Source organism: Amphiprion ocellaris, chromosome 10 (genome assembly GCF_022539595.1).
Source record: "Amphiprion ocellaris isolate individual 3 ecotype Okinawa chromosome 10, ASM2253959v1, whole genome shotgun sequence".
Classification (NCBI taxonomy): Eukaryota; Metazoa; Chordata; class Actinopteri; family Pomacentridae; genus Amphiprion; species Amphiprion ocellaris.
In genome coordinates this window covers 34,880,955-34,908,215 of record NC_072775.1, presented here as the reverse complement: position 1 = coordinate 34,908,215, position 27,261 = coordinate 34,880,955, and the positions used below count along the sequence as shown (strand labels likewise).

At 37.1% G+C, this 27,261-nt stretch overlaps 1 protein-coding gene across 2 annotated transcripts in view; it reads left to right on the top strand.

The window, feature by feature from the left end:
• adcy8 (adenylate cyclase 8 (brain)) overlaps positions 1 to 27,261 on the top strand; it is a 134,331-nt gene that overhangs the window by 86,255 nt on the left and 20,815 nt on the right. The window contains exons 8-14 of one of the 2 annotated variants that reach the window (XM_055014276.1): positions 1,939 to 2,136; positions 5,347 to 5,447; positions 8,910 to 9,111; positions 12,064 to 12,153; positions 13,708 to 13,880; positions 17,206 to 17,284; positions 25,661 to 25,819. In XM_055014276.1, the coding sequence (XP_054870251.1) occupies positions 1,939 to 2,136; positions 5,347 to 5,447; positions 8,910 to 9,111; positions 12,064 to 12,153; positions 13,708 to 13,880; positions 17,206 to 17,284; positions 25,661 to 25,819 (1,002 nt within the window). The remainder of the gene's footprint in view (positions 1 to 1,938; positions 2,137 to 5,346; positions 5,448 to 8,909; positions 9,112 to 12,063; positions 12,154 to 13,707; positions 13,881 to 17,205; positions 17,285 to 25,660; positions 25,820 to 27,261) is intronic. The other variant, XM_055014277.1, reaches the window with a different exon arrangement.

Below are 27,261 nucleotides of genomic sequence, written 5' to 3'. Positions count from 1 at the left end.
TGCTGTAATGACTTAAAGTACAAAAAAATGCATTTAATAAAGTTATTGGTGTAGATTAATTTTCAGCAATTATGCCCACTAATATCCTGAAATGCACAAAGACATTACCTCAAAAAAAACAAGAAAAGCACTCAGAGAGCGCAGTACTCCGCCAAGGCTGCTCAGTCCTTATATGATTTCCAACGGATGAAATCTTCAATAAAAAATGACCTGCGCTGAGCACAGGCATGTGTTATACATGTGTACGTTATGTACGGATACTGAATCATGGGACCTAAATATGTAGCGGGTGGCAGGAATTGATGGGACTCAGAAACACCTCCACAATTTAATCAGTTGTTCCTTGGATCATTTCTGACAGATAAGTCCTGATAAGTCTTCAGCAGTGGATTTGTAGTAGGATCACAATCATGTGATTGTCATCAGGAAGTGACGTAGTGTTCACTGGTTGTCATGGTTACAGTGATGCCGTGCTGCTATCTCACAATGATACAGAAATCCTTAACAAATCCGTGGATCCAGACTGTAAGCTGCATCACTGACAAAATCTAATCACTTGGTCCTTGTGTCATTTCTGACCTTTTCTGAAGTGACACCAACAGAGCAGCAGTACATGCAGCAGTACCAGCACCAGTTCTGAGGATATTCTCTGATCTTCGGGTTTATATTGTAGTTGGGAGAAGGTCAGATTTAGATTACAGACCAATATGGAGACAATTAGTCTGATTAGTCACGTCAGAATAGACAATATCTAACCTTGACCAGAGCAGAGAGTTCTAGCATAGCTTCCTGTTATCATTTTTGAGTAATGTTGCTAAAAGACAGACAGACAAACAGACGGTCAGACGGACAGAAATTAAGACGAAAATGATTTTTCATATGTAGAAAAAGATTCTGGTATCTTTTTTTTTTGTTAAAATGCTTCTTCCATCGTCTCTAATAGTTCTGACCAACCACCTACCAACATTAAGTTTACCCAGAATGACCTTTTTATAGTTTTCTCTGGTGAATTATCAGAAAACAGAAACACATCCAGGGAACCAGTGATTGTTTCTAGGACTCTAAACTGTTCACACTAGGATACATCCCATAATACTGATCAGCACAGCTGGTTCTAACATGGACTGGAAAGGTTTGAAGATATTCTGAACCATTTTATTGTAGCTTTAGTAAATGTTTAAATAATCTAAGACAGGTTTGGAATCATCTGGACACATTTTTGAACAATTTCTGAGAGACTTTGGACAAAAGTGAGTCTTTTCAGACCATTTCTGAGACATTTTTAACAAGTTGTTGTCATTCTGGCCAAGGTTCAAGTCACTCTGGAAAAGCTTTGATGCATTTTGGACAGATGTTAGGAACTCTGGACACATTAGGAGTCATTCTGGGAAGGATTTGATGTGATTTGATTAAGATTCTTCCATTTTGGACTATTTTTGATTCACTTTGGACAAACTGAAGTAAATGTCAAAGCATTGTTTATCTCCATGCATTAACTTGTGTTACTTATAGCTAAATGCACAATAATACGGTTGTGTAAGATTAAGTTGCGTTTGTAGTCTCGGTCAAATGTGTGAAAACGCTTTGTGTAGGTTAAAATAGATTTTATGCAGCTAAACTCTTCTTCCTGTCATCCATTTCACGCCCTCTAAGTTTTAACCTCCACCCGTTTCCCATGTTTTCATTAAATCGCAGCTTGGTTTGTTGCCACTAACATCCGCAGAGAGACTGACTGGGAGATGCATGACGGCGAATGTTGCATTTTGATCTTCCCTTTTCCTTGATTATATTTCTTTATTTTTGTTGTTGTTGTGTATGTATGTAACGAACGTAATTGTGTGTCTTTTCTTTTTCATTTGTAACTTGAATGAAACAACACAAACACAAACAAACGGGGGACAAGCAGGTTCATTCTATGTGCATGTGCTTTCCCTCTAGACTCTGGCTGCCCTAACAAGAAATTCGATAAATCTGCTTCCAAACCATCTCGCACAAGCTTTGCATGTCCACTCTGGTCCTGAGGAAATTAACAAGCGAATAGAGAGCGCCATCGACTTACGGAGTGGCGATAAGTTGAGAAGAGAGCATATCAAGCCTTTCTCACTGATGTTTAAAGACTCCAGCCTGGAAGAGAAGGTAGCTGGAGTTTTAGACAGAACAACTGTTTGGTTTCTCTCTCTCTCCCTCCTCATATGTACTCCTTAGATCAAGACTCTCAGATGCAAAACAACAACCAGTATTCTTCTCATTTTGTTTTATTTTTTTGTCCTGTCATGAGTAAGCTAAAGGCACCTTTTGAATAAAAAATCTTTGTTCTTTACATGAGTCACTTTAAGCTTGTTGCATTCTCAGCAAAATAGGGGTTTTCTTTTCGCTCAGTACTTGTGTCTGAAATGTGCCTTTGCAGTAATTATGGACACTTTTTAAAACCATCTGTTAATAAACTAATACATTTTCAGCATTAAAAGCTTTGGGATTCGTGGTTAAAGACAACAAAATGAATCCTTAATTTTGCAAATTTAGCACCAAATTTATTAATACAACATCAAAAACAATTGCTTTGTAGTGGCAGTAATTATGGACACTTTTTTAAAATCTTCGGTTAATAAATTAATACATTTTTAGCATTAAAAGCTTTGCAGTTTTGGTGTTTCACTCAATTCAGGAAAACAAATTGAATTTCTTTGATTATTTAATAAAAAGAAATCTGGGATCAACATTTTTCTATCAGATGTTACCAAAATTGGAAATTAACTACATACTGTAGATATTTTACTGTTGATTTTTAAATTTATTCCCACCTTTGTGTAAACACTGCATGCAGTTCAACAGAAAAGCAATTTTTAGTTTAGATTTGCTTATTTTTCAGGACAAATTATTCGAAGACGGTAAGAAACCTGAAAAAATCGCTCTAAGTTTGCAGTTTCTGGCTCAGAAAATGGTGCAATGTTTAAGTTTTTTAAAAGATAACCTGCTGTTCAGGATTAATTTTGGTTAAAGAAAAAAAATTAATCCTTGTTTTGCAACAAATTTATTCATACAGCATCCAAAACAATCGGTTTGTAGTGTTAATAACTATGGATGCTTTTTAAAATCCTCAGTTAATAAACTAGTACCTGTTTAGCATTAAAAGCTTTGCAGTGTTTGTATTTCGGTCAATTTTGCAATTATTTTAACTTAAAGAGAGTTGAATTCTATTCTTTGGAAAGCAGATTATGTGATTTCACTGAACTCCAAACGGTTTCTGGGTGTTTATTAAAAATTAATCCTTATTTTTGCAAATTTGGACCAAATTTATTCATACAACATCAAAAACAATCAGATTGAGAAAGTAATAAATCAATATTCTGAGAAGAACGAGATGACTTCAGACTTAGAATCCAGATTAATAATTAAAGCTATTATTGCATTATTAATTAGTTGAAATTCGATGTCTCTAATTATTCTGGTGGCACATTTCGGACTCTACGCTAACCTGCATGAATAAAAGTAGATTTTACCTCTTTTTTTACCTCTGAAATTAAGTTTTTTCCACTGATTCACGACAAATATTCTGCTCTGGTATTCAGCCAACCAGACTATGACTCATGTTTTATGGGAAAAATCTAAATAATCAGCTTTAATGAGAACAGAACAGGGAGATTTGTTGAATGCATAACCTCCTTCAGTTTACTCATGACCAAACAGTCTTGTGGATAAAACTTTTCGTTTCCCTTTTTTCTTTTTTTTTTTAGTCGTTCACTGCATCCATTGGGAGAAAAAAAGCCTTTAGAAGAAGTTTTTTCAACATTATGACTTACACATCCTGTAATTATCACTTAACATGTCATAATTATGTGACTGTTACCCTGAAATATTTTCTATTTCTCTTAGATAAATGACAGTAATTACAGCTAATTTCTGCTGAGTTGAATACTGTTATTATTAAAAACTGGAGCTCATTATTGGTGGATTGTTAAAAGCTAAACTGCAAATTGTTATCACAGTTCTAAAAATACCGTGTCGTCGAGAAAATATCAGGTGAAACTACCTTTGAAGACCAAAAATGGAGGTCTGAGGCCTTTTTTTGCCTTTTTTTTTCTTCGGTTATTTCAGGTTTGGCTTTAATAAAAAGTACAAATGGCTTTAATTTACATCTGCAGTTTTTGTTTTGACACCACATGCCGTTTCTATAGCAACAAATTCCAGTGAAACAGCCCATCGCGGCGGTTTGACTGATTACTCAACGTCTGCGGTTCATCCCGGGCTAATTATGAGATGTTAAGTCATAATTACGAGACATGGAAGTCGTAATTAGAAAATTAGAATAAAGTGTCTGACTGTTTCTTCTCTCCGGTGGATGCGGCGCTCCTCTGTAGCTTTAAATCCCTTTTTTCTTTTGACCTCTGAGTTGATCCTCACATTGGCGTTTGTGTTCGATTCCCATCTTCAAGACTTTTCCCCAGAACCTTTTTGCTTTGGTTCTTTTTTGTCGTTTTTTTCCCCTCTTAACCCCTTCGGTAAATGTGCAGTGATTTGCTGTTGGCCTCCCTCATCTTTATTTATTCATCCATTTATTTCTTTTTTGTTTTTGTTTTGTTTTTTTGTTGCCAAAGTTGTGATGAAACGTTAAGCATCCTCTTGCTAATTTCCCAGCACCCTTTGGGAAAGAGACAGAGCCAGGACGGGGCGGCGACCGGGTCGACGAATGGGCGGAAAGTCGACGCTAAATCTAAACCTCAAACAGCTCCCTCCTTAGATGCCAATAAAACCCCCTGAGACCATGAAAATACACAACTAAAATCCCTTTTTATGCAACGGAGGAGGAAATATCCAGCGCAGTTCTTTCATTTTGGCAATTTCTGAGCATCTTACATTGGTTTAAGCCCTTCTCTGAGATGCTAACATTGACAAGATGAATGAATTTACCCTTAAAGTGGCTGTATGGAGCCAAATTTAAGCAATAATACCATAAAACTAGTATCATTTTAAGGTCAGATTGAGCATTTTTGCACCTTTTCCCGCCAGTAAAAGTTGTCAGTGTTGATATTTTCCAAACTAAATTGTAGTTAGCTTTGACACTGCGCTCTCCAGCTTGGATCCAAAGCTAACGGCTAACAGCTAGTGGCTAACAGCTAGTAGTGGCTAACGGCTTTGCTCCTTCCCCAGGACCCCTCTGCTGAAACCCGCCGGCTCCTGTCTCTCTCTAACGCTCGTGGTTTGAATCGTTTGCATGTCGCTCTGCTCTGGCCTCGTGTTTGCTTTTCCACGTGTTCAGACTTCAGTCCGTCTGTCTGAAAACCTGTTTCTCCGTCTTCCCCCTCACCTCCTCTTCCTCTCCTTCTTCTTCTTCCTGTCCCGGCGCAGTACTCCCAGATGAGGGACGAGGTGTTCAAGTCCAACCTGGTTTGCGCCTTCATCGTGCTCATCTTCATCACAACCATCCAGAGCCTGCTGCCCTCCGCCAGGTAAGGGAGTCGACCAAGTGGACAGGAAGTTGATGAATGGAAGGTGTTTCTAGGTTTCGCTAATCAGCCACAACATTAAAACCAGCTGCCTGATGTATGTGGGACTCCAAAACAGACAACTATTTCTGTCTTACACCTTCTGGCTTGGATAAATGGAGTACTTTTTAGTATTTTAAAAGATTTGTTTGTTCATGAAGTTAACCTTAATCCTGCTTAATGTATTCATGCTAATGTCGTCATCAGTTTATTGTGGTTTGACAACGTTCTGAGAAGGACAATCAGATGCATCTTGGACATACCCTCCAGATCAACAATAGCAGTTATTAACCCCTTCAGAGCACTTTAGACGCCACGCTAACTTGCACGAATAAACACAGGAAGTAAATCGCAGATCGTAGATTCTGACATTAAAATTTTTGTCATTGATTCACCGCAAATACTCATTAACTCATTAAAAATAAAACCAGCTAATATGTGCTGGACTCAACAGATCTCTGAAGGTTACCAAAAAATTAGCAGTAGATCCTTAAAATCCTGGAAATTGCAAGGTTTAGCCTCCATGAATCGAACTTGCTCTTCCAGCAAACACCCTGTCAGACTGATATCTGGGAAATTTGGATGTTTGCATGTAGCAGGAGGTGCTATCCTCTAGAAATCATGGACCACAAGAATGGAGGAACCAATGTTTCCCAGCAGAACATCATCCAGAGTATCAAGCTGAATCCATCAGCTCAACTTCTTTCCATCCTGTAGCCTGAAACTATATTGGACTCCACAGACCTTTTAAGGTGTTCTGTGGTTTCACACACCAAAATGTTAGCAGCAGATCATTTAAATATTGCAATCCTGGATCGAACTTGCTTTTTTCAAGTCCCACAAACACTCTATCAGACTTATATCTGAGGAATTTGGATGTTTGCATGTAGCAGGAAGCACTATCCTGCAGAAATTATGGACCACAAGAATGGAGGAACCAATGTTTCCCAGCAGAACATCACCCAAAGCAACAAACTGCCTCCACCGGTTTGACTTCCTCTAAACTAGTTGCCTAAAACTGTGTTGGATTCTGCAGACCTTTCAAGGTGTTCTGTGGTTTCAGGCAGCAAAACGTTGCCAGTAGAACCTTTAAATCCTGGAATCCTGCATCTAATAGCTTTTGTCCACATCCCAAAAACAATAAACTGGACTGATATCTGGGGTATTTGGATGTTTGCATGTAGCAAGTAGCACTATTCTGAAGAAGTCATGGTCCACATGAATGCAGGAACCAGTGTTTCCCAGCAGAACATTGTTCAGAGCATCAAACTGAATCCATCAACTCAACTTCCTTCCATCCTGTTGTCGAAAACTATATTGGACTCCACACATCTCTGAAGGTTTATGCAGGAACCAAGATTTCTGAGCAGAACCTCATCCAAAGCACCAAACTGCCTCCAAAGACTTGACTTCCTTTCATCCAGTTCCCTAAAACTGTGTTGGACTCCTCAGATCTCTTCAGGTGTTCTGTGGTTTCAGGCACTAAAATGTTTAAATCCAGGAATCCTGGATCTAATAGCTTTTCCACGTCTCACAAACTGTCTACCAGACTGATATTTGGGGAATTTTGATGTTTGCTGTGTAGCAGGAAGCATTATTCTGCAGAGAGAGGTCACTGCCTTTATAGAACCAACGCAGCAACCAAAGTTTCCCAGTAAAACATCATCCAGAGCATCAAACTGCCTTCTCTGACTCAACTTCCTCCCATCCTGCTGCCATCTCTTAGCAGGTAAAAGATGAATCATTCCCTTTTTCCATCGCTCCATGGACCAGTTCCGATGTCCAGTGTTGGTCTTTCCAGTGGTGATCGAGCCATTATTAAAGTTTGTAGTTTTTCTGTTGGATCAAACCAAACGGACGAACCAACTCTTAACACTTAGGGTACCACCCTCCCTCAAATCTGGTTGAAGCACTATGAGTTGGAAAACCAGGATTTTTCTTTTAACCCAGTAACAACAGTATAGAACTCTTCCAGATGGGAAACACCTGCTCTATGATTGTTCAAATATGGGCCAGAAATGAAAAAATAAAGTACCTCTGATGGGCACTATACTCTAGATTTTTAAAGCTTCTATTGCTGCCAATCACGGGGGGGGGGGGGGGGGGGGAATCTGCCTTTTAGGGTGAAAATGAAGGTTTTATGGTTGGTGGATTATCAGAAACAGAAACTCTTTTATTTATTTTTTCTTTAACAAATTTGCATCTTATAGCTGGTTTGTATTATTCTATCATGGCAGGATTGTACCATTGAACACCAGGTGTACACATCAATGAACCTATAAAATTCCAGGACTCCAGCTACATTATTTCTCAAGTTATGGCTTCGAACATTGATCACAGATTGGTAGAAGAAAATGACGCAAATATGGACAAGACTCCACAATCTTTAAGAACTTTAACTCAAAAACTAACGTGACCTTTGACCCCAGACTTTACACGATCAATATTTGCCACGTTAATGAAAAGCTGGACCATGTTTGGTAGCTACTGCCCACTGAGAACACCACACAACGTCTCCTGTTTTAGAGCTTCTCTTGTCAAAGCTTCTTGGGTTTTCCCATTTGTCCTGCTTCCAAACCATGAACTTTAAGAGCTTTCCACTTGACATCTACCAACTACTGCCAGAAGACAATCAATGCTACTTAACCTGTCACTAGTTTCATTGTTGTGGCTGATCAGTGTGTTTTCTTGCTGTATTTTAGCATTTCTTTCACTCTATGTTTACAACACCATTTATCTTGAAGTCCTGAGATCTTCCCTGGACAGTTTTAGTGCCATGAACAGTTTAAGGAATGTTATTTTGGAATCAGAATAAACACCCGAGACTCCCCATGAGTCAGAATTGAAGAAGCCTCTTGGATGAAGGTGAAACATCTTCAAAAAACAAAAAATAGGTCAAATTTTCATCTGAAGACTAAACTTTTAAAACGTTTTAAAACTTGACCGTCACACATTCAAAGATAAATGAGTCTTTTCCACTTTACTGGACAAAAAATAAATTGTTCTTTGTTATTTTTATCCCAACAATAGAGGTTTAATTTGAATTTCTCAATGAGTCTTGACTGAGTAAACTCCATATATTCTGGATAATTAGCTCAGATTAAACCAGCGGAGTGTTTTGCAGCTTGTGTTTGTTTTCCCCAATGTGCAGACATTAACTGTAGCCGAGTTATTACGAGAGTCTCACATCAGTTTCATGTTTTTTTCTTAAGAAATTCATAATATTGATTCTTGTAATTTTGAGATAACATCTCCTCCTTTTTCAATTTTCAACTCAATTTGCTTCACTGGCATGAAAGTGAGGACAATATCGCTGAAAATTTGACAATTATACAGAACATAGGAAGCTCCTGCATCGTTCACCAAGAAGCAAAAACACAGAAATGATCTGACGTATCAATGAGGAAGTTCTTACCTTTCTTGCAGGATGGTCACCATGGTGATCCAGTTCTCAGTCCTCATCATCCTCCACTGCTGCCTGGTCCTGGTTACGACGGCGGAGGACTACAAGTGTCTGCCGCTGGTGCTGAGGAAGGCCTGCTGCTGGATCAACGAGACGTACGCCGCCAGAAACGTTATCATCTTCGTCTCCATCCTCATCAACTTCCTGGCGGCCATGATCAATATCGTGAGTTCCGTTTATGGATCGGTGGAGAGAGATTCGGTTTGACCGCAGGGCTTTTGATAGGTTTTGTTAGAAAAACGAGCTTCATTACACAGAGGAGAAGTTTTATTAAGACTCTGAGCACTTTATTGGGATACAGTCATTGGGTTTCATTTTTAATGGGGTTGTTGTCAAAAGATAAAATCAACAAAATCTGATAAAAGTTCCCCCCAGACCTCCTCAGAACCATCTGATTCTTCATCTCCAGTAACTTTATCAATGATCAGAGTTCTACCTTTAAACTGTGAATATTGCCAGAATTCTAGGTTCTTGAAGTCCATAGAGGTGGGTCCAGATTTAGCACTTTTTAATGGACTTTTTCCATAATTTCTGAGCCTCAGAACATTTTGAGTCGTTTTGGACAAACTGAATAATTTGGGATATTGATTATGTAATTTTGGACTTTCTACTCATGTTTGTGTGTCCGTAAAGGAATAATCTGCAGCATTTTCACATAAGTAAACAACTTTTGGCATTGACTTAAATGTTGTACTTGTGTTAAACTCATGAATGAAGATGAAGTCAGGATTAGCATCAACACAGAATTTAGTTTTTACCTCAAAATTAAACTTATGCACAGCACTTGAGTGAGTGTACTTGTTTTTTTTTTTTGAAGATTTGTTCACAAAAAAAGGTGAAATAAGCTGAAAAAAGGACCTCCCCTGTAAGTAGGTGTAGTTTTGTGAAGGTTACCGTCTTTCAGGTCACAGTTTCTGATTGATTATCATCCCTCTGTGGCCTCTGGTTGGATCATTTGTTCTTTGAGATGCAATCAGGGACCTGGCAGTACCAGAAGCTAATTAGCAGCTTGTTTTCTGTGCTTTAGTTGAGTAATGATTTGTGTGTTTGAGCCGGCGCCCCGCTGCACAACAGAGCCGAGTATCGGACAGATTAGGGGTCGATGAGGTCGAGCTTTCAGACTTTCACAACAAAACGGGCTTTGAATTAATCTTAAGAGAAACCGATCACGTAATCCTCATTGTTGTGAAAATTATATTTTAATGGAAAAAGGCTGCAGAGGAGTTAAAAGACTCATTGGTTCAATTTTCAAAGTCGGGTTTGGTTCAACTTGATGTATTTGATACTAGTTATGGTGTTGGTTCTTATGTCTGACAGATATGCATTAAACCTTCAGAATTATTTTTTTTATATATATATATATATATATATATATATATATATATATATATATATATATATATATATATATATATATATATATATATATATATACACACGGCCAGTCAAACATTTCGGACACACCTTCTCATTTAATGGCTTTTCTTTATTTTCATGACTGTTTACATTGTAAACATTGGCATTCTCTGTATGAGCTTCATGAGGTAGTCTCCTGAAATGGTTTTTACTTCACAGGTGTTCCTTGTCATGGTTCATTTGTGGAATTTCTTGCCTTCTTAATGGGGTTGGGACCATCAGTTGTGTTGTCAGAAGTCAGGTTGGTCCACAGTTGACAGCCCTATTTGACAACTGTTAGAATCCATATTATGGCAAGAACCAATCAGCTAAGTAAAGAGAAACAACAGTCCATCATTACTTTAAGAACTGAAGGTCAGTCAGTCCGGAAAAATTGCAAAAACTTTGAATATATTCCCAAGTGCAGTCACAAAAAACCATCAAGTGCTACGATGAAACTGGCTCACATGCACCAGTCAGGCCTTTATGGTCAAATAGCTGCTGAGAAACCACTACTAAGGAAAAGCAACAAGCAGAAGAGATTAGTTTGGGCCAAGAAACACAATGAATGGACATTAGACCAGTGGAAATCTGTGCTTTGGTCTGATGAGTCCAAATCTGAGATCTTTGGTTCCACCCACCGTGTCTTTGTGAGACCAGAAAAGGTGATGGATGGTTTCTACATGATGATCTCTACCTGACCTTGAAAACTGAACCATTGAGTCTTTTAACTCATCTGCAGCCTTTTCCCATTAAAATATGAATTTCACAACGATGAGGATTATGTCATCGGTCCAAAAAGTCCAATAAAAAGTGAGAAATCTGGACCCACCTCTACAGACTTCATGGACCTGGAACTTTGAAATATTCACAGTATGAAGGTAGAACTTCCTTTTACATCACAGTTTGGTTAATTTACATCATTTAGCTTCTTTTTGTGGTGGTTTTGTGTCGTACTTTGGTCATTTTATGTCTTTATGAGTTCATTTGGCGTCTCATTTTAGCTGTTTTATATCCTTTTGTGGTAGTTTCCATCCCATTTTGATTGTTTTTCATCATTTTGTGGTTGTTTTGTGCCGTACTTTGGTCATTTTATGTCTTTATGAGTTCATTTTGTGTCTTATTTTGGTTGTTTTACATCTTAATGTGGCCTTTGTGTGACATTTTGGTCATTTTACGTCTTTTTACATCGCAGTTTGATCGTTTTTCATCATTTTATGGTTGTTTTCTGTCGTGCTTTGGTCATTTTATGTCTTTATGAGTTCATTTGGTGTCTCATTTTGGTTGTTTTATATCCTTTTGTGATAATTTGGTGTCCCATTTTGGTCATTTTACATCATTTTGTGGTTGTTTTGTGTCATATTTTGGTCATTTTATGTTTATGAGTTCATTTGACGTCTCATTTTGGTCTTTGCGTGACATCTTGGTAATTTTACGTCTTTTTACATCCCCATTTAGTCATTTTACATCATTCTAGGGTTGTTTTGTGTCACATTACTGCAGATATGTTTCCCTCACAGACCAGATTAATGAAGAAAGTGCTGCAGATTATTCCTTTAAGGGGTCACAAACATGAGCAGAAGCTGTAAATTTCTCACACAAACATCTCGAGAGATTAAAGGCTTGATGGGATGTTTGCATGTGAAGGGATTTGGGTTGTATTTTTACGCCCCGTTGTCGCTGTACAACGGCACTAATCCTCCCCGTGTTGATCTCCTGCAGCTGTGGTGCGACTTCGACAAGTCCAGCACCTTCAGGAACCAGACGTTCAACGAGTCGGCCTCCATCCCGGACATCTGCTTCTACCCCGAGGTACCGACTCGACCGGCCGTCCATCTGTTGTCGTTTTTTTTCCTACTCAATGCGATGAATTAAACATCCTTGGCATCTGCTCGAGCCCACGGGGAGGTTTCGCCTCCGACGACGGAGAAAATATCCATAATACTGTTTCACAATATGCAGCAGATCGATGGGCTCAATAAGGGGGAACATTTTTAGAGCGTTTATACATCACAAACTTCATTCCCTCCAGCTCATGTGTGCAAATGAGGGCTGTTTTTAGATGCACAAAGAAGAGTTATGGACTTTTTTTTAGCTCAAATGTAAGCGATTTCTGTCTAATCTGATTCCTTTCGTGCAGGGATTTGTCCAATATTTCATTTAATGTTTTATTGAGGGACACTAAACCGACTCCACACATAAAGGTCAGGTTACTATCTTGGTTTATTACCGTTCCATAATGTCTCCGGTGGCTGCAGGGTTTGGAGGCTTCGATATAATAACAGAAAGATTGTGTCACAAACTGCAGCACTGAGATTAAAGAATGTTTAGTGTTTACCAGGCAGGCGGAGAAATTATTGGTTTCCCCACCAAAGAGGTTTTAGGCAGCACTAAAACCACAAAAACAGAAAAAAGATAAAAATATAAGTGTCTCAAACCAGTTTTCATAATTTAAGTTTCATTTACTCGAGCAAATTTGGCGTTTTTGTTTGTAAAATGGTCATAAAGGCCCAGATTTCTGTCCAAAAAGGCAACACAGATTCATTGTCTTGGAAAAACCCTGCTCCAAAAACACCAGATTAAAATGGAAAGTTTAGTTGCTGTACCTGCAGCGCTGACCTATTGTATGGTGCATGCCACTAGCTATGGTACTGAGTGCAAAAAATAAATTTTAATACCATTAACTATGGTACAAAGTGTAAAGAGTGTATATCATTTACCACTAACTATGGTGCGAAGTATGAAGGATGTATATTAATACCACTAACTATGGTACGAAGTGTAAAGAATGTTTATTAATTACTACTATGGTACAAAGTGTAAAGGATGTATAGTATTTACTACTAACTATGGTACGAAGTGTAAAGAATGTCGATAAATTACCACTAACTATGGTGCGACGTATAAAGAATATGTATTCATTACCATTAGCTATGGTACAAAGTGTAAAAAATGTATATTATTTACCACTTACTGTGGTATAAAGCATAAAGAATGTATATTAATACCAATAATTATGGTACGAAGTGTAAAAGATGTATGTTAATTATCACTAATTATGGCAAAAAGCATAGTGTATTAATTAATGGTATTAATGTGTATCAGTACCACTAACTATGATGTGAAGTGTAAAGGATATTTAATATTTAATGCTAATTATGGTATGAAGTTTGTGGAAGTTTAGTAGTAATTTTCTGGAATACCACTTTAAAAATTCTCAGTTAATATTCGTCATGCTAAATGCTAACACTAGCATACTTAAAGCTATAATGTTAAATGTTAGTGTGTTTGAATGTTAACATCTGCTAGTGGCTAATACCACGTTTTCAGGTATTTACTGTCGTATCTTTCCTGTTTTTTTTCCAGTATTTCGTGTTCACAGGTGTGCTGGCGATGGTCACCTGTGCCGTGTTCTTGAGGCTGAACTCGGTGCTGAAACTGGCCGTCCTGCTGGTGATGATCGCCGTCTACTCGCTGCTGACCGAAGCCTTTTACACCTCGCTGTTCGTTCGCTACGACACCGTCCACCACAACACGGAGTGAGTTCACACGCTAATGTACCGTCAACATACTGCCAACGAACTTCGCAGAAAATTTGATTTAAAAAGCGAAAAGTTTGTTGATTAACTAAAAACCTTCAGAAGAAACACCTGTAAAACATGAAATATTTGCTGCTATTTTACAGATTTTTTCTGTAAGTTACAAAAAAATAAATAAATACATGCTTGCAGTAAAAAAAAGATATTAAAAATGAAAATGATATTTTAAATTATTTATTTTACATTTTTTAAAAGAAAAATCCTGCATTTCAAGAATTGTAAATGTGTAAATAAGTTATTTTACACATTTTCTGTGTTTTGGTAGAATAACTTATAATTAATAACTACTAAAGTACAGAAAAATAATGTTAATTCACATGTTAACTGTAAAATTTAAGTAATAATAATATAAACGTGATATAATAGTAGATATTAAATAATAGCATAAAAATAAAATAATAAATAATCTTCACATCAAAAATCTGTAGTTTTACAAACAGTAATTTGATCTTTTACATTGTGTGACCCTAAATTACAGTTTTACTGTATTTAAATCAGCAAAAAACATATAATTTTACAATTTTCCATTATTTGAGAGAATTTTTTTTGTACATTTAGGATTGTAAAATGGTAAAATAATTTAAACTGATATTTTACAGATTTTTCCTGTAATATCTACTGTAAATAATATCCACATCAAAAGTCTGTATTTTTGTGAATAATAAGTTATTCTCTTACAATGTATGAACATTAAATTCCACCAGTTTTACAGTGTTTAAATCAGCAAAGAAAATATTATTTAATAGATATTTGCAATTATATAAAAGAAGAATTATGCTTATTATGAATACTAAAATGGTTAAAAAAAAATTCAAGTGTTATTTTACAGATTTTTCCTCTTTTTTTAAATTATAGGTCATTAACATAACTGTAAAAAAAATAGACAAAACTGAAAATCATGTCCACATCAAAAATCTATATTTTTCAAAATGGTAATTTCTTCTTTTACAATGTTTGAACGTTAAATTCCACCGTTATTACTGTATTTTAATGAACAAACGAAATAAAAACATTATTTTACAGATATTTTTCTGTTTTTTGAAAGAAAAAAAAGTGAATTTTTAACTATTTTGCGGATTTTTCCTGTTAATTTTAATTTATCTGTTGACTGTAAAAGAAACAGACAAAAACTATAAATAATGTTGTTTCTTTTATGTGACTCCAAAGTTACATGATTTTACTGTATTTAAATCATCAAAACGTACCATTATTTTACAGTTTCTGAGTGTGCTGGTGTTTTTTAACATATTTTTTTCTTGCAATCTGGCCAATATGTACACGTCACTATCTCTGTTTGCTTTAGTTATAGTTATATATTATTCTAGTAAAGTACATTCAGGTACGTTCTCTTCATTCCTATTTCCTCATCTGGTCGCCTCCATCGACACATGAAGCCTCGTTGACCTTTTTTATCCACACGGATGTTAAAAATGTAAGAAACTTTATCTATGTGACGCTGGAATGACCTTTACTGCGACAACGTGGAGGAAATAACCACAGAGGAAAAAGAAAAGATCTGCAGCCAGCTGAGGGATTCGTTTCTTTAAGGCCTTCTGGGAAACAGGAACAAAAGAAAAGAAGAGAAAAGGCTTTTAAAAAAACGGGTTGTAGCTTCACCTTCATGGTTCTCAGAGGCTTTGATGAGCTCAGATGAGGAGTTTTAAATTAGAAAAATATCTCTAAATACCAACATAAACTTGTAAACTGCATAAATAAGGTTTCATAAGAGCTTCATTAGCTTCTCTTCTTGATTTTTCAGGATGTTTCCTCCAAGAGGCTTCTTAATTTGTAACCGAATAACGGGGAATCTCATATTATTTATTCGTTATTGGTGGTAAAACTTTCTGGTAAGAATCTTTTGGATAAGACTTGAAACATCTTCAGGACCCAAAAACAGAACAGAACAGAAGTTTCTCTCTACTGCAGCTTTTAGGATCATTTCTCTCAGGTTTATAGTCTTTAATTTTGGTTGCCCGACCAGCAGTGATGACCTACTGTAAGGTGCATACCACTAACTATAGAAAAAAGTGCAAAGAATGTATATTAATACCACTAACTATGGTGCAAAGCGTAAAGAATGTATATTAATACCACTAACTATAGAAAAAAGTGCAAAGAATGAATATTAATACCACTAACTATGGTGCAAAGCGTAAAGAATGTATATTAATACCACGAACTATGGTGAAAAATGTAAAGAATGTATATTAATACCACTAACTATGGAAAAAGTGTAAAGAATGTATATTAATACCACTAACTATGGTGAAAAGTATAAAGAATGTATATTAATACCACTAACTATGGTGAAAAGTATAAAGAATGTATATTAATACCACTAACTATGGTGCAAAGTGTAAAGAATGTATATTAATACCACTAACTATGGAAAAAGTGTAAAGAATGTATATTAATACCACTAACTATGGTGAAAAATGTAAAGAATGTATATTAATACCACTAACTATGGCGAAAAGTGTAAAGAATGTATATTAATACCACTAACTATGGAAAAAGTGTAAAGAATGTATATTAATACCACTAACTATGGTGAAAAGTATAAAGAATGTATATTAATACCACTAACTATGGAAAAAAGTGCAAAGAATGTATATTAATACCACTAACTATGGTGCAAAGCGTAAAGAAGGTTTATAGTCTTAAATAAATCGAAACTCGTGTAATAATGTTCCTCCAGTTCAGCTTTCCTGTCAGTTTTCTGAGCTGCTGAAGCTGCTTTTTCTAAAATTCCGATGAGAACTGGTTTAAATGAGCCTCCTGCTTGGTAAAAATCCAGAAGCTTGATGGAAAATCAGACGCTTCGTCGCAGTAAAACCCCCTCTGAGCTGCAGATCTGCACCGAACTTTTAAAATGGCCTTGAATTTTGAGCATGAAAACCTCTGCTTCGGTGTTTATTTCTGCATGTTGGAGGTATTTGTTCTCCTCTGGCGTCAAACTGAGCTGATCCTCTGCACCTAAAAAACAAATCATCTCCTATTCTTCTCTTGTTCTGGGAGAATCATCAGCAGGCCTCAGATCAGCTGCACACTCTGATCCTGTTGAGGTGAAAACAAAGAGCCGACCAGGTTTTTTCTTTGTTCCGTCAGACTCCCGCTGTGGTGGAACAAACCCAGCATCTTTTGATGTGTTTCTGTTGTGTTTTTGGACTTTCTGATTTATTTTTAAGACGACACTAGTTTGTAGAATTAGATCCCAAGTAAAGAGTCGCTTTAAGAAGCTTCTTCTATGTTTTTGTTCTGACAGAAACTTCCTAGGAACTAAAGAGACATCGCTGCTCCTCATGGCCATGTTCCTCCTCGCTGTGTTTTACCACGGACAGCAGGTAAGAAAGCACTTTCACCGCTTCACGCTCAATAAAAAATGTTTATTTGTCCATGCACTCCAGATGAAAGGTCATGAAAACTTCACGTTCTGCTTCGGAAGCTGCTGCCGATTGTTGACATTTGAGGACAAAGATGCGCAGAATTGTGCAGGAAGTGGAAAGTCTAAAACTTCCTGTGCCGGTTAAAGCTTTTCCACATCTTTATTTCTTGCCAGATCTCTGCTTTCTAAAAAGACAACAGCTGTTTCTTAATATTTGTAATCTTTGCACTTTTAAACTTTATTTTTATTTTTTCTGTTAAGCCACTTTATCCTCATCTCTCACCCTTGTATATACTGTAAATATTATTACTATTGTTCTATTATTATTTTATTCTTATCACTACGTCCACTGTTACATAAGCTGCTGTAACAATGTAAATTTCCCCTGGAGTGGGGAGAAATAAAGAACTTTATCTTATCTTTATCTTTATCTTATAATGCTGAATTATACCAATGCCAGTTGTGGAGAGGACTCAGTCACACATAAATAAAGCCAGAAACTACAACAAAACCACCAAAAAAAGTTTAACTCTTGGTCTAAGGGACTCATATTTATCCCCTGAAAGGAAACACTGCTGCCTTGTGTTCTCTTCATCGAAACATCTGACTTTAAATCTTCTGCAGCGACACTTGAAGGCAAAATACCGAGACTCGACTTGATGACCTTGAACAGGAAACACCTAAAACTGCATCAGATCTCCACATCACGGTTGTTTTTGAACTGTTTCTGGATGTATATTTTCAGTTCTTTATCCTGTCATGTTCACTGGAGGCGAAAACCCCCTAAAACAGATAAAGTTGCATCTTATGACTTGAGTTTAATATCTATGAATCTGTTTGTTTGTCCAAAGTTACGTAAAAATAGTCCAGAATGGCCATATATCAGTCAAACTGCATCAAATCCTTCCCAGAATGACTCCTAATGTGTCCAGAGTTCCTAACATCTGTCCAAAATGCCTCAAAACTTTTCCAGAGTGACTTGAACCTTGGCCAGAATGACAAGAATTTGTTAAAAATGTCTCAGAAATGGTCTGAAAAGACTCAATTTTGTCCAAAGTCTCTCAGAAATTGTTAAAAATTGTGTCCAGATGATTCCAAACCTGTCTTAGATCAGTTAAACATTTACTAAAGTTACAATAAAATGGTTCAGAATGTCTCCAAACCTTTCCAGTCCATGTTAGAACCAGCTGTGATCATCAGTATTATGGGATGTTTCATCGTTTTTTGTCACAAAGAGACAAAACTGTCCCCGAAGCTAAGTGATACAAAATGAGAAAATCAAGACACAAAATGACAAAAACTAGAAGAAAAAACTGACCCAACAGTTTCTTGATGTCTATCTTCAGTTCTTCATCCCGTCATGTTCACTGTTTTGAAACTGGAGGGAAAAACCCCCTAAAAGAGACAAAGATGTGTCTTAAAACCTGAGGAAATGAAACAGGAAGTGTCTGTAGGGATAGGTAATGTATCAGTAGAGGTGAATTTTGGGGGTTAATCTGACATTTGTGAGATAAATACAAGAATAAGAAAGAAGATCAATCCTTCTCTTGTGAGTTCTTGGGGATCTTTTTCATCTCTACATACTGAGAACCCTTAAGGTTGTTGGTATGCATGGAAACTACGACCTTACGGAGCCACTAAACACTCTGTCAGGTTCTACAGTCGTCTAATACGTGACCTGAGTGTTTCCTCTGTAGAACCATACAGAAACCACGTCTAAAACATCACACGAGTCGTTTTCTAAAGATGCATTGGGAGTCGGCGGCCGCCTGAAGGGAACCGTGCTGCTTTCATGCTCTCTCTATGGCAACCTTTGATCAGGTGTTGGGCAGCTCGGCGTCGGTCCGAGACGGAGGGCAGACACCGTAATTGAAGGTCTTTTGTGGCCTCATGAAAGTAGAAAGAAACAGCAGCCACATTTGAAGCCGTCCAGCAGCATATTGATTTTCTCCGGGTCACTTCGACCACTTGTTTGCCGAAGCAGAGACAATGACTGCAGCCGGCGGGAGGCTTGGAGCAGCAAGAGGCTGTTTGTCAGGAAAATGGACGCCGTGAACTTGAGCCGGTGTGAAAAACACGAGCTGGTTTGTTTATTTTAGAGCACAAAGTCAGTGGTTTGATAAACTCTGCAGCTGGTTTGGTGTATTTGGCAAATTATTTAAGATTATCTCAGAAAAACTGGTAATGAGTGACAGAAAAGGATTAAAATGATGAAGTTTTGTTGCGTTCACTAGTGAGTTACACCAGCAGGATTAGAGTTTTAATTAATAACCACAATGACTAAATGTTGTATTTGATATTAAACTTCTAAACCCCAAGAATACCCTCAGAAAGGCAGGTTAGGTTTTAAAATATCTGCAAAATAACTGTAAAAACAGAATCATTGATATGTCATGCCACTTGATTGGAAAATCAAATGTATAATTAAAATTATGATATGAATATGACAGAAAATCTAAATTAAAATATTTGTCAGAACCAGAAATTTGTAAAAACAGAGAATTATTGGATTTTCATATCTGGGACATGACGTTTGATTGGAAATCTTAACCAGACATAACCAGATATTGTAGCTCATTTAAAAAATAGTCAAAAATCAACAGTTTACATGAACCAGATTCTGTGAAAAACTACAATTCTGCGTTTTGTTGCACAACCGTGAAGCCATTAGTGAGTCGGCTGTGATCTACAGTCATGTGGTAAAAATTCAGTGATTCTGCTCGCTTGAACTGCAGGCAGTGTAGAGGAGATAGGAGACAAGTGTGGACACAAATAACAAAATGCAAGTTGTGAAATATTCAAAAGTGGTTCATAATTACCACAAAATGATGCAAAGCAAAACAATTTTACATCCATCCAGGTGTCACAGTCTGGACACTAAATCTGTTTTTTGTTCATTTTCTATAACCACCTTTGATCATCAGTATTATGGGATGCATCATAGTTTGAACAGTAAAACTGCAGCAGTTTAATGTTTATGATGTAAGTATCCGTTTCCGTTAAAAATATCCAAAATACCAAAATACCAAAATGGCTGAATATCATTCAAACTGCATCAAATCCTTCTCAGAATGACTCCTAATGTGTCCAGAGTTCCTAACATCTGTCCAAAATGCCTCAAAGCTTTTCCAGAGTGACTTGAACCTTGACCAGAATGACAACTTGTTAAAAATGTCTCAGAAATGGTCTGAAAAGACTCAATTTTGTCTAAAATCTCTGAACAATTGTTCAAAAATCAGTCCAGATGATTTAAACCTGTCTTAGATCAGTTAAACATTTAGTTACAATAAAATGTCTCCAAACCTTTCCAGTCCATGTTAGAACCAACTGTGATCATCAGTATTATGGGATGTATCCTAGTGTGAACAGTTTAGAGTCCCAGAAATCATTGGTTCCCTGGATGTGTTTCTGGTTTCTGACAATCCACCAGAGAAAACTTTAAAAGGTGATTCTGGGTAAACTTTAATGTTGGTGGGTGGTTGGTCACAACTATTAGAGACGATGGAAGGAGCATTTTAACACGAAAGATACCAGAATCTTCTTTTAGAGATGACAAACTATAACTAATACATCTCACTATATCGATGCACGAAGTAGGCTACAGGGAAAATTAACCAAAGACCAGATTTAGTGTTTAGATTGTGATACCTGAATGGATGTAAAACTGATTTCTGTTTCTTTGCGTCTCATTTTTGTCTTTTTTTTTTTTGTCTTGCGTTTGTTGTTTTGTGTCTCACTTCAGTTGCGTTTCTATGACTCTGTGTCGTAGACATTAAACTGCAGCAGTTTTGGACGACTTTTAAGTAATTTTGGACAAGTTTGAGACATTCTGGACAATGAAAGGATCCATTTTTAAGACACCAGGATCATCCAGCAGTAATCAGTGAAGTGCATTTCCAACAGAATGGTGACGTGGTGAAGTAAAACAGAGACATATAACTTATCAAGACACAAAGAAACAGCATTAGGAAGCTTCAGAAGAGGCCTTTTTAGTGATTTAGTCTCTGAGAGTCGCTGCAGTTTTATTGATAGAAACACAGAAGCAAGTAAAACATCACAAAGTGCTTCTTTCACCACAGACGCTGAATTGATTTCATTTAAGAGCCCATTGAAGGATGGAGTGGACTGTTTCTGTCTTATATTCTTGTTCCCGACCTCTTTGATAACAAGAATCTCGTGTTGAATGTCTTAATAAGGAAACACGTTTTCATTCGACTACAAACACGACTCAGTCTTACATAACTGTTTTATTGTGCGTTTAGCTATAAGTAACGCAAGTTAATGCATGGAGATAAGCAGCTCTTTGACATTTACTGTGTGTTTTCTGCTGCGTGGAGTTGATTCTTGCAGCCGGAGGTCTTTCGTGTAATAAACTAATGGAGCGCTGAAGCCAGAGGAGCTTTGATCACATTATCAGACAAAGTGAATCATTTTAGGATTCATCAAAGTCGTTATCCAATGGCAGCCGTTACATAAAAAAAGAAACCTAATAATTGAATTTGGTAAATGAGGTTTTAACTGGCTCCAAGTACATTCTATTTTTCATACGTTACAAAAACAGCTTTTTTCAGTGTTTTCTGAGGTTCAGTTTAGTTTAGACAACTAGTTAAGGTTAGAGAAGGATGTGGGTCGCAGTTACCATGGAAGAAATTACGACTTTTGTTCAATTGTTGTTTCCAAAGTCGAGATCAAGCAGAGGTTTGCAAACCCAACCATCCACCTCGACCTCCTCACTTTAACTTCTGATTTTACTTACATTTTCAAGCTCAATTTTATGTAGTTTTAGAAGGTAAATGTAGTATCAGAGGGTAAATGTAGTATTAGAGGGTAAATGTAGTGTTAGAGGGTAAATGTAGTGTTAGAGGGTAAATGTAGTATTAGAGGGTAAATGTAGTTTTAGAGGGTAAATCTAGAGGTCAAGGTTAAATGTCGTGTTAGAATGTTTATTAGTTGTGTTTTTATTTTAAGGTTAATATCTGTGAGCGGTGGTTTATATCTGAGCAGAACTCTTAATCAGAAATAAGCAGAAAACGAGATGGAAGTTTTTTTGGGTTTTTTTTGCTCTCATGTGAATAAACGACTAATTGATACGACGATTAATCACAAAACTGTTTCCTCTGACGGAGATTGTCTTAAATCCTCCCAGGCTTATCTGCTGCCCCCGAAATTAATTTTCAATATCGGGAATGATTTTTTATTTCCTGCTCATCTGCTGAACACAGCCGGCTGCTGTTGCTCTCTAATGTATTCAAACGACTCAGCATTAATTGCGCGAAAGCAATTTGTTCGCAGACAGGAATCCCTCAGATTGATCATGTTGTTGCATAATTGATCTGGCGTCTAACAGATTCTTTCATTTCGACTTTCCCATCATCCAACTGATTCAAATAACTTTTCTTCCCGTAAACTTAGATTTTTATGTGATTAACAGCAAGTGTTTGTGTCTGAATAAGGGCTAAAAAGATGAAAACTAGTGGAATTTTTCTAGTTATGGAAGTTTTACCAGATGTTTGGGGAAAATAGGAGATAAAAATGGTTTAGTTTGTTTCTGTGAAGAGAAACCTGCAGCCACTGTCTCAGGCAGAAGACGAGCGGATTCGTTGAGAGATTTATAGATTTGTTTCTCTACAAAATGAAATATGTATGGACAAACTTCAGAGGCGAACTTGGCTGTTTATTTTTTTCGACTTTCGCTCAGAATTTGTTTCGTTTTCATCAGCTAAATCCACAACGCTCTGCTTCAATCCAGCCATGAGATCACAGAAGAACTGACAACTTTCAAGCTAAAAAAAACTTTTCTAACTATTTTAGATGACAGATAACTTCTAGTAACAAGTGATTCAGAAAGTCGGTTATTAGTGATTGCTTAACTTCCATTCTCAGCTAGTTCTCTTTTGTAAATCTGATTCCTGTCGCAGCGTCGGCTTTTCCTTCCAGATTCAAACACTCTGAGGTTCGGTCACACAGTGTTACCAGCACAAAGCACCGCAGAGAAAAGAAACACTTTTTACCAGCAGAAGATTATGACTTCAGATAGTTTCTGTCTGCTAGGAATAATAAAATGTTTTCCTGAGGCACAGCATTTTAATCCCATGTCTGAGCTGCAACAAACAGGCAGCATCTTCTAAAATCACAAATATTTACAGTCGTGAACAAAACCTTCCATCCACTGATGAAGACTGTTTATATCATGTCAGTCTTGAGTTTCCAATGACTCCTACAGCTCTTTCATAGATTTATTAAAGGTTTTCTGGATTTACAGCCAAATCTGTTGGATCATAAATATACAAACAGCAACTACAATTATCAGTTTTGATCATATAGAAAGCTGCATTCATAAAAATCTTCTTAGTTTCATGTCCTTTTTATTTCTCCTGAGTAATTATGACTTACTACAGCTACTGACTCCTCTGAACCAATTTAAATGGAACCCATTAAATCCACTCATTAGACTCAAACACTACAGTGGGAAACTCTGAGGTCAGGCATGGAGGTGGCAGTATTATGCTCTGTGGAATTGGTAGTCGGGTCCTTGCATCCTTGCTGGTCAGTGAATCCAAGCATGTCCACCAGGTGGCGCTGTGACTGAGAGTGTATTTCGGCCTTTGTATCTGATGAAGCCCGGACTCTGATCCCACATGTAAAGTTTGAGGCAGATTGGAGCATGTACATTAGACAGCACTTCCTGTTTCATGGCAAAACATCGAAATTCCACCAGCTGCCATTTCCATGCCCTCAGACTTCTGCGGAACGTTTTGATGACTTTTGGTCACCCATGCCTGCTGTACATCCTGGCCAAATTTGAGCTCTCTGTCAGGGTTACCTTGTTCGAGTTTATAGCTTTTTGAAAATTTCTAAAAATTATCCAAAATTGTCCAAAATCTGACACACAATTCAAAATGGCCAACTTCCTGTTGGGTTTTGGGCATAGGTGTCAATCACAGTTTTGTGCGTCTTGAGAAGTTACATATATGAGGCAAATTTCATAAGTCTAGGTCAAATGTACTAGTCATAATAAATGTTTGAAATTTTCCAGAGCGTGCTATTGAGCCATTGTGGCTCACACATGTGCCATTCCCCTAAGATATATACTTTTTCGTCGGTCCTGATGTGTGTGCAAATTTTCACACATTTTCGAATATTTTTAGGGCCTCAAAAATGCGTTTCTTTCATCCGCCAAAGACTGTATAATAATATACCAAAAGGTTTCAATCAGGCTCGGACCCTAATAAAAGGTACCACATCATCAAACAGAACGTTGGGTCTTGGACACAGTTGGGTTTTCTAACAAGACAGTGACCTCAAACACACATCAAAAGTGGTTAAAAGATCTTTAAATCAGGCTGGAATTAAAGTCTTTTTAACTTTCCAAAGTTAGGACTTCAACCCCTCAAGAACCTGTGGACTGATGAAGAAACAAGTTTCTGAAGATAAACCAGAAGCTTGTGGACAGAAACAAAAGCACCGAGCTGAGGCAAAACAAATGTTAACATTTCTGTGTGTATGTTTGTAATCCAGCAGATTTAGTCATATTTCCAGGAGACTTTTAATAAATCTATGAAAGAACCAAAACACGATTGTTTTTGATGACAAAGATTCATGTTTCAAAGATTCCATCACTAAAAGTTCAGAGTTCAAGTAGTCACTGGAAACTAAAGAGTGAATGGTCTTTACAAGTGGATGGAAACTTTTGTTCACAATTCTCATTAAATATATATGTATGTGTATATATATATATATATATATATATATATATATATATATATATATATATATATATATATATATATATATATATATATATACACTGTGGTTTGGTGAAGTTTAGGGGAACTAAACCAACTTAGTTAATGTTAGGGAGAGATGAAGAAGAAGAGCAACCCTCTAATGAAAATAAAGTTATTTACCTTCTTAATAATTCCATATGGTGTTATTTTATGAGCAGGAAAATACTTTTTGAGTGAAATAAGCTGTCAGCAGCTAAGGCTTTCCACTGTTAAAACATTTAAAAACACAAATTTAGACTTTGAAAGTTTCAGTACATAAATCAAATACTATAGATCTACATCTACACCATTTTGAGGCAGGGAGGGATTATTTTCATGGAAAAAAACTCCCATGTAAGTAACTTTGGTACTCAGAGATGAGTTTTTAGGGGTTAAATCAACGACCATGAAGGGATCTTAGTAGGACTAGATTCAAGCTGTGTCAAACAGAGTTTTCATGACCAACCATCCATCCTGAGCTCCTCCTTAAAAGCTCTTCAGGTGCACTTAGAGCATCAGATGGAAAACAGATTAGAGCCCTTTACTAGGGTTTATTTTTGTGTTTCCAGCTGGAGTACACGGCCCGGCTGGACTTCCTGTGGCGCGTCCAGGCCAAAGAGGAGATAAACGAGATGAAGGAGCTGCGAGAACACAACGAGAACATGCTGAGGAACATCCTGCCGAGCCACGTGGCCCGACACTTCCTGGAGAAGGACCGCGACAACGAGGTCTGTAGAAAAACCCAGATGCACTTTTACATTTGTCCTCACAGTGACGGTGTGATGGTGTCCACAGAGAAACGTGGAATCTACCCGTAGTGTTGGAGGGTAAATGTAGTATTAGATGGTAGATGTAGGATTAGAAGGTACATTTGGTGGTTCTTTTGGTGTATTAACCATTTTAATGACATCTCTCACCTCCCTGTCTGCAAATGTTCCACCAAAACATGTCCTTCCCGACTGTTTTGCAGAAACATGGTTTCTGCATCCTTAGTGCTGCCCAACACAACTATCATTAACTTTTTTCCACTTTTAGCATCGTAAAAACGAGGCGTCAGACCACTGCAGTGATGGAGAATCCCCAAAACAAGATATGCATTTGAAAACAAAGACTGTGTTTTTCTAGATTGTCTATGAAGCATTTTTGGAGGTCAAACTGGTGTCGAAAACACTTAAATTCAATGGAAGCTCCTTACTAAACAACTTAATTCATCTTCCTCACCCAACCGGTTGAGGCAGATATCTGCCTTCCCTGAGCCTCGTTCTGCTGGAGTTTTTTTCGTTCCTTCCCTCCATCGCTCATAAGGAATCCAGTGGCGTCTTTGGATTGTTGGGTTTTCTGTTCTCTGTTTATAATTCGTGAGGTCTGTACCTTACTACTTTCCTGAAAAGACGCACAATATTGACCTTTAGTGCTGACTGAAGCTAAAGTTTCCTGGAGTTAGCCAGAATGTGTTTGTTCTAAAAGGCTCTGAGAAAGTTCTGCCAAGTTCTAGTAATGATTTCAGCTGGAATTTTTTTGTTCTGTAAGCTCCCAGAAGGTTCTTCTAAAAGGCAGAATAAAGTTTTCTTCTTAAACTGTTTTCGAAATGTTGCAGTAAGAACATACTTTCTTTGTTATCTCCCCCTACTGGTTGAGGCAGATATCTGCCTTCCCTGAGCCTGGTTCTGCTGGACTATTTTTCATTCCTTCCCTCCATCGCTCATAGGGAATCCAGAAGCGTCTTTGGATTGTTGGGTTTTCTGTTCTCTGTTTAGAATTCGGAGGGTCTGTACCTTGCTATCCTAAGCCCTTTGAGATTACATAAATTGTCAGTCTGTGCTATGTAAATAAATAAAATTGAGTTGAAAATTAATCAGTAGGTCAAAAATGAAGCAGAAATTCAGTTTCAATAAAACCATGATAGATGTTTATACACATTTTGGGTCAACATTTGCTGTTAATTTTAATTCTTTGCTTTCAAAATTATGTTAGTGGAGCCAAACATTCTCGTAAACGCTTCATATCTGGAGCACCTGGAGGAAGATTTCTGTAAATCTGATGCAAACATTCACTTGAACTCTAATTTGATTCTAGACGTCAGAGATTAAACACCAATGAAATTTCATCACATCCGGTGCAAATATCCACTTAGATTCAACGATGAAGTCACCAATTTATTTGATAATTA